The sequence below is a fragment of the Sminthopsis crassicaudata genome, chromosome 2 (assembly GCF_048593235.1).
Source record: "Sminthopsis crassicaudata isolate SCR6 chromosome 2, ASM4859323v1, whole genome shotgun sequence".
In the NCBI taxonomy this organism is placed as follows: Eukaryota; Metazoa; Chordata; class Mammalia; order Dasyuromorphia; family Dasyuridae; genus Sminthopsis; species Sminthopsis crassicaudata.
Genome location: NC_133618.1, coordinates 253,504,211 through 253,526,258, shown reverse-complemented (window position 1 = coordinate 253,526,258; position 22,048 = coordinate 253,504,211). Strand labels below are relative to the sequence as shown.

The 22,048-nt window shown below is 45.6% G+C and overlaps 1 protein-coding gene across 2 annotated transcripts in view; it reads left to right on the top strand.

The window, feature by feature from the left end:
* NKAIN4 (sodium/potassium transporting ATPase interacting 4) overlaps positions 1-22,048 on the top strand; it is a 119,411-nt gene that overhangs the window by 71,782 nt on the left and 25,581 nt on the right. For both annotated transcript variants that reach the window (XM_074288830.1, XM_074288829.1), the window contains exon 4: positions 19,067-19,264. In XM_074288830.1, coding sequence (XP_074144931.1) covers positions 19,067-19,264 — 198 coding nt within the window. The remainder of the gene's footprint in view (positions 1-19,066; positions 19,265-22,048) is intronic.

Genomic DNA, 22,048 nt, shown 5'->3' with positions numbered 1-22,048 from the left:
CCCCAGAACTACCCAGGGTTCACAGGCAGAATGTACCCCCAGAACTACCCAGGGTCCACAGGCAGAATGCACCCCCAGAACTACCCAGGGTTCACAGGCAGAATGTACCCCCAGAACTACCCAGGGTTCACAGGCAGAATGTACCCCCAGAACTACCCAGGGTCCACAGGCAGAATGCACCCCCAGAACTACCCAGGGTCCACAGGCAGAATGCACCCCCAGAACTACCCAGGGTCCACAGGCAGAATGCACCCCCAGAACTATCCACGGTCCACAGGCAGAATGCACCCCCAGAACTACCCAGGGTCCACAGGCAGAATGCACCCCCAGAACTATCCACGGTCCACAGGCAGAATGCACCCCCAGAACTATCCAGGGTTCACAGGCAGAATGCACCCCCAGAACTATCCACGGTCCACAGGCAGAATGCACCCCCAGAACTATCCATGGTCCATAGGCAGAATGCAACCCCAGAACTATCCAGGGTCCACAGGCAGAATGCACCCCCAGAACTACCCAGGGTCCACAGGCAGAATGCACCCCCAGAACTATCCAGGGTCCACAGGCAGAATGCACCCCCAGAACTATCCACGGTCCACAGGCAGAATGCACCCCCAGAACTACCCAGGGTCCACAGGCAGAATGCACCCCCAAAACCATCCATGGTCCACAGTCAGAATGCACCCCTAGAACTATCCAGGGTCCACAGGCAGAATGCACCCCCCAGAACTATCCAGGGTCCACAGGCAGAATGCACCCCCAGAACTACCCACGGTCCACAGGCAGAATGCACCCCCAGAACTATCCACGGTCCATAGGCAGAATGCAACCCCAGAACTATCCAGGGTCCACAGGCAGAATGCACCCCCAGAACTACCCAGGGTCCACAGGCAGAATGCACCCCCAGAACTACCCAGGGTCCACAGGCAGAATGCACCCCCAGAACTATCCACGGTCCACAGGCAGAATGCACCCCCAGAACTACCCAGGGTCCACAGGCAGAATGCACCCCCAGAACTATCCAGGGTCCACAGGCAGAATGCACCCCCAGAACTATCCACGGTCCACAGGCAGAATGCACCCCCAGAACTATCCACGGTCCACAGGCAGAATGCACCCCCAGAACTACCCAGGGTCCACAGGCAGAATGCACCCCCAGAACTATCCAGGGTCCACAGGCAGAATGCACCCCCAGAACTATCCACGGTCCACAGGCAGAATGCACCCCCAGAACTACCCAGGGTTCACAGGCAGAATGTACCCCCAGAACTATCCAGGGTCCACAGGCAGAATGCACCCCCAGAACTACCCAGGGTTCACAGGCAGAATGCACCCCCAGAACTATCCACGGTCCACAGGCAGAATGCACCCCCAGAACTACCCAGGGTTCACAGGCAGAATGTACCCCCAGAACTATCCAGGGTCCACAGGCAGAATGCACCCCCAGAACTACCCAGGGTCCACAGGCAGAATGCACCCCCAGAACTACCCAGGGTTCACAGGCAGAATGTACCCCCAGAACTACCCAGGGTCCACAGGCAGAATGCACCCCCAGAACTACCCAGGGTTCACAGGCAGAATGTACCCCCAGAACTACCCAGGGTTCACAGGCAGAATGTACCCCCAGAACTACCCAGGGTCCACAGGCAGAATGCACCCCCAGAACTACCCAGGGTCCACAGGCAGAATGCACCCCCAGAACTACCCAGGGTCCACAGGCAGAATGCACCCCCAGAACTATCCAGGGTCCACAGGCAGAATGCACCCCCAGAACTATCCACGGTCCACAGGCAGAATGCACCCCCAGAACTACCCAGGGTTCACAGGCAGAATGTACCCCCAGAACTATCCAGGGTCCACAGGCAGAATGCACCCCCAGAACTACCCAGGGTTCACAGGCAGAATGCACCCCCAGAACTATCCACGGTCCACAGGCAGAATGCACCCCCAGAACTACCCAGGGTTCACAGGCAGAATGTACCCCCAGAACTATCCAGGGTCCACAGGCAGAATGCACCCCCAGAACTACCCAGGGTCCACAGGCAGAATGCACCCCCAGAACTACCCAGGGTTCACAGGCAGAATGCACCCCCAGAACTACCCAGGGTCCACAGGCAGAATGCACCCCCAGAACTATCCATGGTCCATAGGCAGAATGCAACCCCAGAACTATCCAGGGTCCACAGGCAGAATGCACCCCCAGAACTACCCAGGGTCCACAGGCAGAATGCACCCCCAGAACTATCCACGGTCCACAGGCAGAATGCACCCCCAGAACTACCCAGGGTCCACAGGCAGAATGCACCCCCAGAACTATCCAGGGTCCACAGGCAGAATGCACCCCCAGAACTATCCACGGTCCACAGGCAGAATGCACCCCCAGAACTACCCAGGGTTCACAGGCAGAATGTACCCCCAGAACTATCCAGGGTCCACAGGCAGAATGCACCCCCAGAACTACCCAGGGTTCACAGGCAGAATGCACCCCCAGAACTATCCACGGTCCACAGGCAGAATGCACCCCCAGAACTACCCAGGGTCCACAGGCAGAATGCACCCCCAGAACTATCCAGGGTTCACAGGCAGAATGCACCCCCAGAACTACCCAGGGTCCACAGGCAGAATGCACCCCCAGAACTATCCACGGTCCACAGGCAGAATGCACCCCCAGAACTACCCAGGGTCCACAGGCAGAATGCACCCCCAGAACTATCCACGGTCCACAGGCAGAATGCACCCCCAGAACTACCCAGGGTCCACAGGCAGAATGCACCCCCAGAACTATCCAGGGTCCACAGGCAGAATGCACCCCCAGAACTATCCACGGTCCACAGGCAGAATGCACCCCCAGAACTACCCAGGGTTCACAGGCAGAATGTACCCCCAGAACTATCCAGGGTCCACAGGCAGAATGCACCCCCAGAACTACCCAGGGTTCACAGGCAGAATGCACCCCCAGAACTATCCACGGTCCACAGGCAGAATGCACCCCCAGAACTACCCAGGGTTCACAGGCAGAATGTACCCCCAGAACTATCCAGGGTCCACAGGCAGAATGCACCCCCAGAACTACCCAGGGTCCACAGGCAGAATGCACCCCCAGAACTACCCAGGGTTCACAGGCAGAATGTACCCCCAGAACTACCCAGGGTCCACAGGCAGAATGCACCCCCAGAACTACCCAGGGTTCACAGGCAGAATGTACCCCCAGAACTACCCAGGGTTCACAGGCAGAATGTACCCCCAGAACTACCCAGGGTCCACAGGCAGAATGCACCCCCAGAACTACCCAGGGTCCACAGGCAGAATGCACCCCCAGAACTACCCAGGGTCCACAGGCAGAATGCACCCCCAGAACTATCCACGGTCCACAGGCAGAATGCACCCCCAGAACTACCCAGGGTCCACAGGCAGAATGCACCCCCAGAACTATCCACGGTCCACAGGCAGAATGCACCCCCAGAACTATCCAGGGTTCACAGGCAGAATGCACCCCCAGAACTATCCACGGTCCACAGGCAGAATGCACCCCCAGAACTATCCATGGTCCATAGGCAGAATGCAACCCCAGAACTATCCAGGGTCCACAGGCAGAATGCACCCCCAGAACTACCCAGGGTCCACAGGCAGAATGCACCCCCAGAACTATCCAGGGTCCACAGGCAGAATGCACCCCCAGAACTATCCACGGTCCACAGGCAGAATGCACCCCCAGAACTACCCAGGGTCCACAGGCAGAATGCACCCCCAAAACCATCCATGGTCCACAGTCAGAATGCACCCCTAGAACTATCCAGGGTCCACAGGCAGAATGCACCCCCCAGAACTATCCAGGGTCCACAGGCAGAATGCACCCCCAGAACTACCCACGGTCCACAGGCAGAATGCACCCCCAGAACTATCCACGGTCCATAGGCAGAATGCAACCCCAGAACTATCCAGGGTCCACAGGCAGAATGCACCCCCAGAACTACCCAGGGTCCACAGGCAGAATGCACCCCCAGAACTACCCAGGGTCCACAGGCAGAATGCACCCCCAGAACTATCCACGGTCCACAGGCAGAATGCACCCCCAGAACTACCCAGGGTCCACAGGCAGAATGCACCCCCAGAACTATCCAGGGTCCACAGGCAGAATGCACCCCCAGAACTATCCACGGTCCACAGGCAGAATGCACCCCCAGAACTATCCACGGTCCACAGGCAGAATGCACCCCCAGAACTACCCAGGGTCCACAGGCAGAATGCACCCCCAGAACTATCCAGGGTCCACAGGCAGAATGCACCCCCAGAACTATCCACGGTCCACAGGCAGAATGCACCCCCAGAACTACCCAGGGTTCACAGGCAGAATGTACCCCCAGAACTATCCAGGGTCCACAGGCAGAATGCACCCCCAGAACTACCCAGGGTTCACAGGCAGAATGCACCCCCAGAACTATCCACGGTCCACAGGCAGAATGCACCCCCAGAACTACCCAGGGTTCACAGGCAGAATGTACCCCCAGAACTATCCAGGGTCCACAGGCAGAATGCACCCCCAGAACTACCCAGGGTCCACAGGCAGAATGCACCCCCAGAACTACCCAGGGTTCACAGGCAGAATGTACCCCCAGAACTACCCAGGGTCCACAGGCAGAATGCACCCCCAGAACTACCCAGGGTTCACAGGCAGAATGTACCCCCAGAACTACCCAGGGTTCACAGGCAGAATGTACCCCCAGAACTACCCAGGGTCCACAGGCAGAATGCACCCCCAGAACTACCCAGGGTCCACAGGCAGAATGCACCCCCAGAACTACCCAGGGTCCACAGGCAGAATGCACCCCCAGAACTATCCAGGGTCCACAGGCAGAATGCACCCCCAGAACTATCCACGGTCCACAGGCAGAATGCACCCCCAGAACTACCCAGGGTTCACAGGCAGAATGTACCCCCAGAACTATCCAGGGTCCACAGGCAGAATGCACCCCCAGAACTACCCAGGGTTCACAGGCAGAATGCACCCCCAGAACTATCCACGGTCCACAGGCAGAATGCACCCCCAGAACTACCCAGGGTTCACAGGCAGAATGTACCCCCAGAACTATCCAGGGTCCACAGGCAGAATGCACCCCCAGAACTACCCAGGGTCCACAGGCAGAATGCACCCCCAGAACTACCCAGGGTTCACAGGCAGAATGTACCCCCAGAACTACCCAGGGTCCACAGGCAGAATGCACCCCCAGAACTACCCAGGGTTCACAGGCAGAATGTACCCCCAGAACTACCCAGGGTTCACAGGCAGAATGTACCCCCAGAACTACCCAGGGTCCACAGGCAGAATGCACCCCCAGAACTACCCAGGGTCCACAGGCAGAATGCACCCCCAGAACTATCCAGGGTCCACAGGCAGAATGCACCCCCAGAACTACCCAGGGTTCACAGGCAGAATGCACCCCCAGAACTACCCAGGGTCCACAGGCAGAATGCACCCCCAGAACTATCCACGGTCCACAGGCAGAATGCACCCCCAGAACTACCCAGGGTCCACAGGCAGAATGCACCCCCAGAACTATCCACGGTCCACAGGCAGAATGCACCCCCAGAACTACCCAGGGTCCACAGGCAGAATGCACCCCCAGAACTATCCACGGTCCACAGGCAGAATGTACCCCCAGAACTACCCAGGGTTCACAGGAAGAATGTACCCCCAGAACTACCCAGGGTCCACAGGCAGAATGCACCCCCAGAACTATCCAGGGTCCACAGGCAGAATGCACCCCCAGAACTACCCAGGGTTCACAGGCAGAATGCACCCCCAGAACTACCCAGGGTCCACAGGCAGAATGCACCCCCAGAACTACCCAGGGTCCACAGGCAGAATGCACCCCCAGAACTATCCAGGGTCCACAGGCAGAATGCACCCCCAGAACTACCCAGGGTTCACAGGCAGAATGTACCCCCAGAACTACCCAGGGTCCACAGGCAGAATGCACCCCCAGAACTACCCAGGGTTCACAAGCAGAATGCACCCCCAGAACTATCCAGGGTTCACAGGCAGAATGCACCCCCAGAACTACCCAGGGTCCACAGGCAGAATGCACCCCCAGAACTACCCAGGGTCCACAGGCAGAATGTACCCCCAGAACTACCCAGGGTCCACAGGCAGAATGTACCCCCAGAACTACCCAGGGTCCACAGGCAGAATGCACCCCCAGAACTACCCAGGGTTCACAAGCAGAATGCACCCCCAGAACTACCCAGGGTCCACAGGCAGAATGCACCCCCAGAACTATCCAGGGTCCACAGGCAGAATGCACCCCCAGAACTACCCAGGGTTCACAGGCAGAATGTACCCCCAGAACTACCCAGGGTCCACAGGCAGAATGCACCCCCAGAACTACCCAGGGTTCACAAGCAGAATGCACCCCCAGAACTATCCACGGTCCACAGGCAGAATGCACCCCCAGAACTACCCAGGGTTCACAGGCAGAATGCACCCCCAGAACTACCCAGGGTCCACAGGCAGAATGCACCCCCAGAACTATCCAGGGTCCACAGGCAGAATGCACCCCCAGAACTACCCAGGGTCCACAGGCAGAATGCACCCCCAGAACTACCCAGGGTCCACAGGCAGAATGCAACCCCAGAACTATCCAGGGTCCACAGGCAGAATGCACCCCCAGCCCCATCCCTATTCACAAACCATTTCCTCATAAGGAGACATCAGTCTTGAATTAACTGATCCAGAGGTGTGAATAGCTGCAGTGTTTTAAACAAAAGGAGATATGAATCAAGTAGAGATTTGGCTAGTGCTGGTTGGGGTTTGATTCTCCCTCTCCCTTCCCATTCCCAAGATACCTGCCTTCCATGAATCTTACGGGTCTATGGCTAAACCTGAGAAATTGGGGCTTGCCCAGAGCATCCGCAGCTCGCTGATTGATTAATGATAGGACTCAGTAAGGACAGTGAGCTAGAAAAAATGGAGTTTGTTAACTCGGCAGCCAGAAGAAGAGGCTCTTATGGGCAATAACTCAAATGGAGTTGAGTGAGTTAGGTAAGCAAGCAAGAGAGCGTTGAATGTTTCTTATTTTACAAGTTTAATAAATGTCTGTGGGGACGAGAGTACAAATGTCAAGGAAATTGTTGCATGGGTTCATAGAAGAAGAGTCATTTCCTTACAGTTCTGAAGGCACTGCAGCTTTTCTGTTCAGGAAATAAAATAAATGAAATTAGAGGAACGAACACTGGCTTATGTTCTGTGGTTTTATTTGTTACTCTGCCTCCTTATCCAGTATAAGACCTTTAGAAAAGACAAGTTATATATGAAGTCTCTGTGGTCTGCAAGGTCTGTGTGAACCAAATGTATCATCCGGAAGCCTTCCTTTTTCCTCTCCCTCTCTTTCCTGTACCAAAAAAAAAAAAAAAAAAAACAAGACCCCCCCCAAACCTTAGCACAATCTTAGATTGTATTGACAAAAGGATATTGTCCACAGAGAGGAAGGTGATAGGTTTTGGCCAAGACAACGGGACTGTCTGGGACATGCAAACCACACTTTTGGCGAGTAAGATGGAGTGAGGAGATCCAGATGATGAGCAAATTGTATACCATGTAATAACAAGAACACTTAAAGGAACTGGGGATGTTTAGGCTGAAGAAGAAAAGATTTGGAGGGAAAGGCACAATAATTGTCACCAAATTTTCGAAGGGATGTCATGTGTATAGTTGGATGACTACTTGTTGGGGATGTTTGTTGAATTAATTCCCTTGCAGGCAGTGATTGCGCTAGATCAGGGCTTCTTGAATGTGTTCCACTCATGACTCCTTTTCACTTGAGAAATTTTCATGCAATCCCAAGTATATAGGTGTATACAAATCAAACATTTACTGATAATAAATCATAATTTCATGAATTCCATATTCATTTACAAATATCAAGTTGATATTTGTTGTTGCTGTTGTTCAGTAGTCGTCTGACTCTTCATGACCCCATTTGGTGTTTTCTTGACAGATATACTGGAGTGGTTTGCCATTTCCTTCTCCATTTTATAGAAGAGGAAACCGAGGCAAACTGAGGGTTAAGTGACCTGCCCAGAGTCACACAGCCAGTAAATGCTTGAGGCCAGATTTGAATTCATAAAGATGAGGCTTCCTGACAAAATTTGTGCTCTGCACCATGGCTTTTCCTAGGTGCCCTTAAGTTGACATTTAAGGAATCATAAGAGAGGTCAGAGCCCATTAGACTTGGGAGGCATATGACCAGGATTTGAGACTTAACTGCCATTAAGGTAGTTTCCTGACCACTCTTGGACTCAGTTTTCTTTTTTTAATAATAATTTTTTATTTTCAAAATATATGCAAAGATAGTTTTCAACATTCACCCTTGCAGACCAGCTGCTTCAAATTTTTCTCCCTCCCTTTGCCCCACCCCTACCCCCTAGAAAGCAAGTAATCCAGTATATATTAAACATGTGCAGTTCTTTTATACTTATCATGATGAACAAGAGAAAAAAGGCAAGTAAACAGCAATAAAAAAGGCAAAAATACTATGTTGTGATCCACATTCAAGCTTCATAGCCTTCTCTCTGGATGCAGATGGCTCTCTCCATTCCAAGTCTATTGGAATTGGCATGAATCAGCTCATTGTTGAAAAGAGCCATGTCTATCACAGATAATCATCACACAATCTTGTTATTGTGTGCAATGTTCTCCTGGTTTTGCTCACTTCACTTAGCTTCAGTTCATGTAAGTCTCTCCAGGTCTCTCTAAAATCATCCTCCTGATCATTTCTTACAGAACAATAATATTCCATAACATGTGTATGTCATAGCTTATTCAGCCATTCTCCAATTGATGGGCATCCTCTCAGTTTCCAGTTTCTGGCCACTACAAAAAGGGCTGCCACAAACATTTTTGCACATACAGGTCCCTTTCCCTTCTTTAGTATTTCTTTGGGATATAAGCCCAGTAGTAACACTGCTGGGTCAAAGGGTATGCCCAGTTTGATAACCTTTTGAGCATAGTTCCAGATTGCTCTTCAGAATGGCTAGATCCATTCACAACTCCACCAACAATGTACCAGTGTCCCATTTTTCTACATTCTCCTCCAACATTTATCATTATCCTTTTCTGTCATCTTTGCCAATCTAAAACGTGTGAGGTGGTACCTCAAAGCTGTCTTAATTTGCCTAATCAATAGTGATTTAGAACATTTTTTCATGTCTAGAAATGGTTTTAATGTATGGGCTCATTTCTAAAGTCCCTTCCTTCTCTAAATGTCCAGTTAGTCTAAGAGTCCTCCCAACTCTGACATTCTAGATTCTATCGTTCACCAGCTGTCTCGGGACTGATAGAACATGCTTCCATAATATAAAGCACTAATCAGAAGTTTTTCTTCTTTACATTAAGGTGCCACTTCATTCTTCTTAAAGATTTTTTCCATGTTCCTCTTTTTTCTGGGTCTAATTTGGAACTGAAAGGGATCAATCACAGAGTCTATATCATTCCATTCTCCTAATCTTTTAAAAGGTCAAGAGATGGAGGTTTGGAGAATTGAAGAAAAGCCTAGTCTGGGCCAAGATCACTAGGGTCATGTCAAAGGTGGGATTTGAAACTAGGTTTTCAGTTCCAGAATCAGTGCTTTTTCCATTCATCATAATGCTTAGTTAAAGGAAATTTTTCTTTCTGTCTCTTTCTGTGTGTGTCTCCGTCTCTATCTCTTTCTCTTTCTGTCTCTCATTTCTTTTCTTCCTCTCTCTTTTCTGTCTCTCTCAGTCTCTTTCTTTGTGTGTATCTGTTTCTCTATCTCTCTTTTCTCTATCTCTCTGTTTGTATCTCTCTCTGTTTCTGTTTCTTTGTCTGTCTCTCTCTGTGTGTCTCTTTCAGTCTCCCTCCTCCCTTTCTGCCTTTCTTCTCTCCCTCCTCATTGTCTAAACTTTAGTCCTTTGTAGTGAATAGAATTCCAAGCTTCAGAGGACTTCCAGGTCATCTAGTCCTTCTGCCTTCATGCCAAGGAGCGCTTAACCCATCATACAGCACTTTTGTGGCCTTGATGATCTTATACAAACAAGTCTCCAGATCCATCCTTGGTAATTCCCTTAATTAATTAATTCCCTTAATTAATTAAGGGTCTATGGAGCTATAGAACTGAGGCTTTTTTCTTGATTTCTAACCTGAGACCTGTTGCTGTAATTTTGTATTCTCTCATCTGGCCCATTGTATAGATTGGGCAAACTAATTTTAACCCCTTTTGCAAAACCCCTTCTCAAATTTCTGTAAGTAATATAATATTCCAGTTGCACATCAAAGTACTCTATTGATCCATACCCCTCTCCTCTTGCACCAGATTATCTATGTTCAAAAAGAAATATAATTTTCTAAGGTTCTAATCCTGAAGGCTTCCAATTCTCATTCAGATCATTAAGTTCAATAAACATTTCCTAGCGTGCTAGATTTGGATCCAGAGGTTCTGGTTTTAAATCTTGTTCTGGCATTTAATCCCTCTGTGTTCTTGTGTAAATGACTTGATCTTGTCAGGCCTCAGTTTTCCCATTTATAAAATGGGATGTCTGCTGTGAAAGAACACAGAACCTGGAGTTATAGGGCCTGAGTTCACATTACTAGTTGGCAACACCTGAATGCCTTTGGGCCATCTTTCCTCATATGTAAAATGAGATGACTAGATTAGATAACTCTTGAGTTCCCTTTCAACTTTAATGGTACTATATGGAGAACATATGCTATGTTATGTTATATGCAATGCAGAATACTGCCCTACTAGCTGCGATTAAGGGCACAAAGTTCAGTTAACCCAAGATCCCTATTTCCATGAAGTTCATATTGGGGAAAACAGTGAGCATGGAAGCACCTACTATGCACCAAGCACTAAGTGTTTTTCTATTATTATCTGACTCGATAGTCTTCTAGATCAGGGGGAATGTATGAGGCAAACCTAGCTTCTGTCATCTCAGTCTTTGGATCCATCCCTTAGCTGACAGCATTCCTTACACCAATACCACAGGATATCTTGCTGAAGAGCCTGATAAAGTCTTCGCTCTGAGGCTTGCCTGGAAGCTTTTTGTGAAAAGGGAAGGAGAGCAGATTCCCCTCCAGCCCTGAGATTCTGGGATTCTGTCTCCCAGGGGCCTTTTTTCCAGCCTGCGGAGGGCCAGGAGCAGCAAGTTTCCCACGTTCGCTTCTTAATGCCCCCGTAACATCTCAGTCAAACATGGTTCCTCCAAGCCGGCCATCTGGCTGCTTTCTGTCACCACAATTGGCGGGCCTCATAGTGCTTTTGTGGCTGCCAGCTCCCCTGGAACTCTCATCAGCCTTCAGAAGGATGACTTGGGCACAGAATGACGGGATCTCCAGGTGCTGCCGCTGCATAAAGTTTATCTGTGTAGGAAGCTGCAGGTTCATTTTGGACTGCATTTTCAGAACTGCTGGGTGCCTATCTATCACCAGGACTCAGACATTCACTTCAGAAGAGACTTCCCTCTTCTTCCTTTGGGTCCCTTATTTCCTGTGTTGTAGAAAAAACACCCATTTTCCTTGCCTGCCCCATGAGATCTATGGTTGTCCTTCTACTTTAGTGTATCCTACCTCCTACCACATTGGTCAGTAAAATAAGTCATGGATTTTAGAAATAGGATCTGGATTCAAATCTTCCCCTTAGTAACTTTGTAATCCTCTCTGGGTCTCATTTTCCGCATCTGTAAAATGGGTTGAACTGAATAACTTCTAAATTACATCTAAATTTATGATCCTGTGCCATGGCCAGAGAATGCTTGGAGATGGGGCTGAGAAATATTTCTAGATTTTGGCAACTTTACCATGTGTTTTGGAGAGGGAAGGGAGCCCATACTGTTGCTGTGTATATTAAGGATAAATACAAATATATTCAAAGAGTTGTTGTAAAGAATGAATCAGGTTCCTTTCCACCAACTTATTTGAATGGAAAGCCTGCAGCAGCCACTTTCTCAGAGTGTGATCCAGTTGATTTTGGCTCCTGGTCCTCCAGTCTGATTATTATAATGATTGAACAAATCATTATGGTCTCTAACTCCCTAAAGTAGTCCTGCTCAGCAGAAGCGTTTGGGGAAGCACAGAGGGCGCAGAATTTGTGGTGTTAAACACCTATCATGAAACAGAGTTTAGACCTCATTTCCACCACTTCTTCCCTGTATGACTTGTACAATTTCCCCACATGTAAATTGAGGGTAAATCTGGAAGATTTCTAAGATCTTTCCAGCTCTATTTCTATTAAGCCTCTGATCCTCGGAAATCTTGGGTCAGCTCCTGCTGAATTCACTATGCATCAGAAAAAGGAACTATGCAAAGAATCTATATCAGAGACTTTTTGGTGTCATGGTTGGTCAGAGATTAGCTACCAGAATGGTGTAATGACCCTATGCCCCTGGCTAAATTCAAATTTTATAATGGCCTGAATTTGAAGCAACAGCTTTCTCTGTAGGGCTGGAATTATGCTGCAAGGAAGAGGAAGCTGCCCTCATTACAAGACCCCTTGACTCAACACCTCCTCCATTGCTTGTTACAGTCCCTGAAGTACCACCATTCAAGGTCTACACTTGCCTCTTAAAGCCTTTCTGTCCCTGAGATTCTCATGCTCCAGAAGAACTAAGTACCTTAAGTAATTAACTAAATATTTAGCATCTAGCTTTCTGTCCCTTTCTCCCAATAAATGCTTGACACATTTAAACATTTAATCTGCATTCCTAACATTGTCTCCATCACTTTTTTAAGTCAAAACTACCAACAAAGCAGTAAAACAAGCCCCCTTTGTAGCATTTTCTGATTTTTGAGGTGTAAATGTTCACACTGAAAATTTAACAGTTTGCTCTACAGAGGAGGTTCCAGTCAGCTCCAGGATAACCTTGCAGGCTTTATTAGTTAATTTTGAAATTAATTGTTGACTTTTAAAGACAGGCACCTTGGGGAAAGACTCCCGGGAGTCAGAAGTGAAAGATCAACGCATGGGATAACAGGAAGAGGACTGTCTAGGAAATTAATTGAAACATTTGTGACAGACTGTTTGACTTTAAGTAAATCACTGTACTCTGGACTTCTTATCCACCAGTAAAATGAGAGATTTCCCATGTTTCCATGAAATGTGCTTCATAATTCTTCATAATTTTGGATGGGACCAGCTTTGCCTTGGAATATATCCTGACCCTTAGGAGAATCAGAAGGCCTAATGATGCTTCTGACCACATGCATCCATGCCCTGAGGGACTAATGTCCCAGAAATCTGGCTCCCCTTTCTGAGTCAGGAACAGAGAGATCATCCTTTTCAACCTAGGAGAAGATAAGGGGCCATTTCTTTGGAGCAGAGGCAGCTGAAAAAGGCAAAAGTTTCTGGCAATTCTATATTTGGAAGGAGAAAAAATTGGGAATAGTGCAGGAATGTGCTGATAAATGTTTAACAAAATGACTGGTATATCCATAAGACACTCTTTTGAGTTTAATCTGCATTATTAAAATTTTTCTCTATCACTTTCTTAACTCTAGATAATCAGCCAAACTAGCCTATGCTTTGTTTTTTGCTGATTTCCAAGTTGTAAATATATTGAATTTTTAACAATCAGCTCTCTCAAGTATTCTTCCAGCCCACTGAGTTACAAATGATGTTCAATAATTTCTGGGGAAGGAGAAGAGATAAAGTTGTCCTAGCAAGGATGTCAAAATGCTTTCAAACTTCATGACAAACAAACTCCTTTTGGCAGACCACTGCTTTTTCACAAATCCTAACCATGACACCAGTCCTATGGAGCTGAACCCATCCCCTTGCAGCCACAAGGGGCTCACTGTTATTGTTGTTCTCCAGAGGTTTGCAAAATCTCTGGACTAGAATGTAATCAGTAGAGATGAAAAATCACAGCAGTTATTCCTTCTTCTGGGGGGCCTGCCTCTTCAAACCCAATGCCTGGTAGTATTTCTAAGGCAGGAATAGCTGGAGTCCATCGTGTGTTCTCCAAACTCTCTGAAGTCCCTGCCACTAGTTCCCTCCCACTGTCCAGCCATAGCCACTCCATCTGCTATGCAATCAGCTGGCGCTTGGCAGCTTTACCCTTTTATATTATTCACTCTCTACTACCCAAATTCTTACTGGTCATTTAATAGAATGAACAGATTTGCCTGGAACAGAGAGTTTGATGATGCGGAGAGAAAAGAGGGCTGTTAAAGACAAGCTCTTAGAAATGTTGACTCCTGTAATTAATAATACATGTATGCAGTAGCTAGGGTCCAGGGTGCTTTTCAAAGTTTATAATTAGCCTGAGATTTCTAGCCTGTATTCTGAGCTGTAACCAAGGCTAAGATACCAACAGGAAGCCTGGCCCAATAGTTTGGTTCTGTTTTTCTCCCCTCTCAGATCAGGCTAATCCATCTTGCTGTATTAGAAGTATAAGAGTCCTAGAGAAAGAAGAACAGGGACTGATTGCTTTAAAAAAAAATAGAGGTGTTGAATTACTAAGGAAGTTCTGTTCCCCATATTAATAAGACTTCAACACTATGGGCTGTTTCTAATTCTCAGAAAGAGATGGAAGGTCACACAGGGACAAAAATAATGAATGAAGAGAATGAATGAGTAAATGAATGAAAAAGTATTTAAAGCATTTATTATATTCAAAGTACTAGGGATACAAATAGAAAAGTGAAGGCAATCCCTGTTCTTGGGAAATTCCCATTACATTTGGGGAGAGAATGAATGAATGAGTGAATGAATGGAAAAGCTTTTTTAAAGCACTTCTTATGTTCAAAATACTGGGGATGCATATAGTAAAATGGCAATCCCTGTTCTCAAGAAATTCCCATTACATTTAGAAGTTATTATATTAGATCTCGGTCCTATCACCCAGCTATAAATCAAATGAAAAGGTTCAGTGGTTCTTAGAGTGCAGGAGCAAATCAGATGGTAATGTATCTTTTCTAATGATATTTCCACTGATATAACTATTTCTTATGTTGAACCATTTGACAATGTCAAGGACTTTGGGGATGAGAACTCTTCTCCGTGTCTTGAGAAACTGGCTGCTGAGGAGACAGGGGCAGTTGCCAGGACACTCTTCATCAGTGTCCAACACTGCCTGGTGGTCCAGATGGCTGTGCTGGGAGTTCTTGGGCACACTGTCCTAGGCTGTCTCCATCATGTTCTAAGGGGAGCTAGTGGCTGTGGGTGAGCTTGCATGCAGAGGTTTTTCTCCCTCAAGGCACATTCCTGCTTCAGCTAGTCCAGCCTAGCTTTCCCACGGGTGGTAGTTGGTAATGTTCTTCTTTGGTTTTCCAGTTCATGCGTTCAGCAGATCACAGAGCTCATTGCCCTGGGTGTTAGTTTGGCCTTAAACATTTAAAAATATTGCTGTCCAAAGCTTCCTTAGCTCTTCCTATCCACAGGACAGTGTCCTTGCCATGAGATAGGTGCCTCAGGAGCCTGGAGGCACACAGGATAAAGCACAGGAATGAGAATAAACTGAGAAGATTAACAAAGAGACCCAAACTTGAGATCCAGGTTACTGTAGCAGTATTTATTCCGCTGTTACAAAAGACCTATAGATAGATTCTCTTGAAATGATCAGAAGGTGCTTTGCATAAGCCATACAAGAAAGTTAACTTACTTTATGGACAGAAGTTTTGGCCATCTCTAGCCCAGTTGTTCACCTTATTCCCTAGACTTGTATCAAATCACATTAATTGGCTAAATTCTCAATTCTCAGCCAATTCTCAGAGAAAGGCAATTTTCTGACATCCATCCTAGGAGTGTGTCGAAGATGTCAGGTCATCCCTCTGCATTCCATCACCAGTTGTCTTGATTTTAGTCTTGCTGCTGGACTTTGATGACTATGGAAGAAAGATTGAGGAGTTTGAGAGGCTGACAACTCTGTGGAACTCTGCCTCACTCAAATCCAATATACCTGAGAGTCAAGACATAATCCCAAAATATCCTAAATCTTCTTTGAAAATGAAGGATGGGGAGAAAGAAGGGAGGAAGAAAAGAAAGAAAAAGAAAGAAGGAAGGAAGGAAAAAGAAAAAGAAAGAAGAAAGGAATGAAGGAAAGAAAGAAAAAGAAAGAAGGAAGGAAAGAGAAAGAAAGAAAAAAAGAAAGAGAAATGATTAACGATCTCTCCCATAATGCTGCAGGTCAAGTACATACTTTGCCTATGAATTATTCCATTGACCTCAAGAAACAGCTTTAATATTGGGTATCTGTTTCAACCACTGAGGAGACATCAGTTCTTGTTTGTAAAACGGCTAGGAGAGACAAAGCTGATTAAGTCATTCCAGTTCTTATTCGGTATTTAAATAAAAGACACTCCAGGTTCCTCTAGGAAGTAGAATTCAGGCTATAGTACTTACTCAAGTCTATGTGCTTTTTCCTAATTGTGAATTATTAGTCTGTCATCCCTCAACATGCCAGTTGGATTTCAAATTCCATATAATTTGAGCTATAATCTACTGCTATCTCCTGAACACTAGCTCATGCTCACTTTCTTCTTTGTCTCTTTGTCTTCCTCTCCTTCTTTTGGGCTTTTTTCTCTTTCTTTCTTGGAACCTAGCTTGTGCATATGTAATTCACTTTTCTGCTTACTGCCCCCTGATCCATCCAATCTTGTGCGGCAGAGCTACTGAGAGAAGGGTTTTGTCTTTTTCCAACAAGCTTTCTAAACTATCACATAGGAGGAACAATGTAAATATAGTTTACATAAATTTTAGCAAAATATTTAATAAAGCCTCACACTATTCTTGTAAGGGAAAATGAGAAATACTAGATCAGTGGTCTCTGATTTTTTTATCATACCCCCCCAGAAAAAAAATTTTTAGTAATCTCCATATGTATAATACATATATTAATTTGTTATATATGTTTTAGAACATCTCCATATGCATAATACATAATTACTTATTTGTAAGTTATATATGTTTGTGTATACATACAATACATATAAATGCACTAATTATAAACACTAGAAAATCTATACAAAAATAAAAAAGTCAAAAGTATGAAATAATTGTATTTTAGAGTCAATAGAGAGCCGCTGGAGTTTATTGAGTGGGACTGATGTGGTCAGATCTCTGCTTTAGGAAAATTATTTTGACATTTATGTGGGAGATTGCTGAGAGAGAGAGGACAAACTGGAGCAGGAAAACCAAAAAACAAGAGATGGCTTTTGCAGTAGTCCAGGTGAGAGAGGATGAGGACATGACCTAGAAGAGTGACTGAGTAGAAGGGATAAAGGATGTAAAAGGTTGTGGAGGTAAAAATGGTGACATTAGGCAATTGATTAGATATGTGTAAGAATGAGAGTGAGGAGTCATGAGGACAGATGAGGGAGAGGGGAGAATGTTTTAGGAAAGCTCTCTTCCAGTCATAGGGAAGATAAGGTGTAATTCATCTTCCTGTTCTCTTTACTGGTTGATCTCATCCTTTGGGATCAGGCCTTGGAGTCAGACCTCTTAGCTGGGCCCTACTTTGAAGACCATATGACTAGATAATTGAAAGGTCAGCCTGGAAGAGTAATCATTAATGATTTGATAATCAACTTGAAACAAAGTCTCTTATGGAGACTTCCCAGGGTTTGTGCTTGGCTGTGTACTTAAAAACAAACAAAAACATATTTTTATTAATGACTTGGTAAAAGTAAAGTTTCCTTCTTAGCAGCTTTGAAGCTTATTCTAAACTTCCTTAGAGGCTATCTATAATAGTCCTTATTCTGCAGATGAAGTCCCAAAAGTTTAAATGATGTGACCAAGATCATGTTAGTAAGTGTCAGGGGGAAGGTTTAAACTCATGTCCGCTGACTTTAAATCCATGGTCTCTTCCACTGTGCCATAAAACCATATCTTTCCTTTCTATATAGTACCCCCATTCTAGGGCAAGGGCATAGAGTAAATTAATTCCATTTTTCAATTCCCAGTACTGAAGACACAAATTAGGTGCCTTGAATTGCTATATAAGGGAAGGATGGCAGTACAAGCTCACAAATAAATAGGGTACAAGGAAGAATAGGATTCTTGCCAAGGAGATGTCCAGGCAGCATACTCTGGAAATTTGATAGATCATTTTGGAGAGGAAGGGAATATCAAAGAAGGCTTCATGGAAGCAAGAAGTAGTTATTTTTTCATGGAAAAAAGCAATTGATTTGGGGCTTGAAGTAAGGGAAAGACATCAGTAAATGAGTATGGTTCCAAGAAGGGGGAATTTAGCCTGAGCAAAGGCAAGGAAATGAGAGAGCAAGACAAGAATAGAAGAGAAAAAGAGAAATTTCCATTCAGACTCAACCTGGAGAATGGGAAGAGGAATAAGATAAGTCTGGGAAGATAGAAACCTTGCAGAAGATTTTGATTGCCAGAATCAGATGTTTATAGCTTATTTGTGAAGCAACGGGGAGGCAATGAAGGTTTCTGAGGAGCAGTGTTATCCATGGGTCAGGAAGATTACTCAGGCAGAAGTGTGGAAAATGGATGGGATGAGGATAGGTTAATGTCAGGCTCAGAAATAATAAATCTGACTAAGCAGAAAAGCTTTAGGAGAGAAAAATATTTTCCAACCATAAACACCAGAATGAACATAATAAATAAACAGTTTGAAGTCAAGCTTATAGAAAGTCTTGAATGCCAGACTAAAATATTTGGATTTTATTGATAGTTAATAGGAAGCTACTGAACGTTTTGAGGGGAAATGGGAAGGGAGATGATCAGTTATAGTTTAGAAAGCCTCCTCTGTGAGCAATGTGAGGAATTAGAGGGGAAGACTAATTTAAGTTACAGTTTGCTTTTTATTTTGACACTGAATATGAATTTGTTGAGAACAAGCTAGTAGGCCTTGTTTTTTTGATGTCTGTGACCTATGTCCTAAATATGTGAATGAGCCCCAGGTGAATGAAGGATTTAAGCTCATGCATAGGATGGGGAAGACAGCCCAATTTGTTATTTGGTGGAGTCTTTGATACACTGTCAATGTTTAATACACACAAAATCCCCACTTACAAGAGTAAGCCAGCTTCTATTTGTCCCACAATTTTTCCTTGATCTTAATTTTCTCCTCCTCCCCTTGCCTTTTTTTTTAGGACAGTGAGCTCCTGACCTTTAATATTTCCCAGCACCAATCATGGTGGAGTGAAAATGGACCAGGATGTGTCCGGAAGGAAGCCCCAGTGGCTGGGATCGCAGGCTTGGACAGCCAGTCCTACGTCTCCGTGATCGGCTGTACTCTGGAGTATCGGTACATTGAGGTCATGCACAGCTCCTTCCAGATCCTGGTGGCGGTAAGTAGAATAAAACTTCTGAATTCAAAACAGGCTTTCTGGAGCTAGGCTCCACCTGTTGCAAAGGCTCGCTTTTGTAGAATCTTGCCATTGAAGTTATCCTTTGAAGCCACCTTGTTTAACCTAGCCTTTCCCAGTCCCCTGAACACTGACACCTTCCCTTTTTTGATCATCTCCCATTTTTCCTTGTTTGTGCCGCAGTTGTTTCTTCCTTAGACTATGAGCTCCTTTAAGGCAGGGATCATCTTCTTTTTATATTCCCTTTCCCTTCCTTAAGATCTCTTAGGGATATAATCCCAGTACAATCACTGCTGGATAAAAGGGTATGCACACACAGTTTAATAGCCCTTTGGACATAGTTCCAAATTGAAATCCAGAATTTCACAACTCCACCAACAATGTATCAGTGTCCCAGTTTTCCCACATCCCCTCCAACATTGCACATTATCCTTCCCTGTCATTCTAGCCAATCTGACAGGTGTGTAGTGGTATCTCAGTTTCATTTCTCTGATCAATAATGACTTGGAGCATCTTTTCATATGGCTAGAAATAGTTTCAATTTCTTCATCTGAAAATTGTTCATATCTCCAATAACCATTTATCAGTTGGAGAATGGCTTGGACTCTTATAAACTTAAGTCGATTCTCTATTTTAAAAACAGGGTCTTATCAGAACTCTTGAATATAATTTTCCCCCCAGTTTATTGCTTCCCTTCTGCAGATTAAAGCTTCTTAATTCATTCTGGCATGTAGTTAGTTACCTCCCTGCCATACCTTCTCAATGATGGAGGTGGTCCTGGAGAAACTTGAAGCTGTGGCTTGAGAGTAGAGAAATGTTCATGGTTAGACCTCTTGCAGGGGCAGTGGGTAATATGCCTGGTAGCTTATGTATTTAAAAAGCCTTGTTGTAGACTGGGAGACTGATGGGAATATTTGGGTTATAATTCCCGGAACATTTTGCCCCATGGCCAGGCCTGCTCAGGACATTGCTACTGACTCTGAGGAGATAAGACTATCTTACCCTGAATTTATTTCAAAATGGATTCTTATATTTTTAGACCACCAAAGTTTTATAAATATAAAATAAAAGCTTGAACGTCACTTTTCTTTTGAAATTTTAATCCTTTTTGTTCTAAATCCCTCACCACCATGAAAAATCTCAGTTTTTAGCACTCTCCAGGTTATTATACAAAATAGGATGCAAATTCTCTCTCTTCCCTCTAGGAACTGAAAGTCTATGGTACATGTCACAGATAATGCTAGGAGGTTTAGATGGTTTATTTTGGTTTATCCTTCATTTTTGCTCTTTGTTGTTTAAAGTTAAAAAGAAGGATTTAATAGGCTTGAAGCTAGTGTCTTATGGAAGTTCTCTAATAATTGCATTCTCACCAACCCCTGCCCAACTCGCTAAGGCTCCTGGTGGAGAGGTTAGTGAGTATGAAGGATGGCCTGGTCTAACCGTGAAGTGCCCTATACTCCCCTAAAGTACAAGGTGTTTAACAAAGCAGACTCTTCCTCTCTACCACCGCTTTCTTCTCTTATTTGGACAGGTCATTTTCTTCCTCTTTAACTTTTAAATAAAATTTTATTAATGTCTCTTATTTTTACATCAACTTAATTTCCCTGTGTATCCATTCCCCTCCCAGAGAGCTGTCTCATGAAATCAAGTGTAGTTTTCCAAAGGATACACAAAGACAGAGACAGAGGGAGAGACAGAGACAGAGACAGAGACAGAGACAGAGGGAGGGAGGGGGCCGAGAGATAAAGAGCAAAATCCCAGCCCTTCTGGCTGGCCTTGTGGGTTCCCTCCTGATCCTTTTTGCTCCTTATGGAACGTATGGCCTTGTTTTCTCCCCATTCCTGTTCATCTCTTCCTGCCACCCACCCCCGTTTCATACCCCCCTTCAGCCACTCAGGAAGCCCCTAGCTGATGCCGGCTGGTTTGCGCAGCAGAGAGACTTCAGAGATTCCAGCTAGAGTGAGTTCTGGGCCCCAGGCTAGTGGGGAGGAAGGAAGGTTGGGTCAGGCCAGCCCGGCCCAGTTAAGTCCGGGGTGTTATTTCCACCGTGCCTTTGGGCTGGCAGGCAGCCCAGAGTTCCTGGGAGCCAGGAATCTAAATATAACAGTGACCAGCTTTATTTATGGAAAGCAGGTGCGGCATTAATAGCTCCGAGCCCCTCTCTGCAGGGCCACCTGTCTCTGCCTAAGCCTGGCCTCTGTCAGAGGAATCCTAGTTACATTTCCAAGAAAGATGAAGTGGCAATGTTGATTGGTCCAGAAAGAAATCTTGGTCTCTTTTTCCTCATCTGTAAAATTGAGGGCTTGGGAGGAGGACATTCTAGCTGTCAAATTTCAGCCAATGATTAAGTTGGGAAGGATGGGAATAACAGGATAAAAATGTTTTTTAGAAATAAAGAGAATCTCCAGTGGGCAAGAGTAAGCCAGCTTTTGTTTATACCATAATTTTTCCTTCATCTTTCTTCTCTTCTCCTCCTCCCCCTGCCTTTTTTTTTTTTTTTTTTTTTTTTTTAGGACAGTGAACTTCTAAATCAAGGGAATTTGTTGTATTTCTAAATGAATAATAACAAAAGAACAATTGATATTATTCTATAAGGATCTTAAATGCCATTTGGATCTCTGGTTTGTCTTGGCAATAGATCATCAAGGAAAGTAGATTTTTAAAAACTGAATGGGGAAATTGAGACCCCAGATAAAGCAATCCCCTTGATTACACTATAAAATGGTAACTCCAGGAGAGGCAGCTAGCTCCCAGCCCAGAACCCAT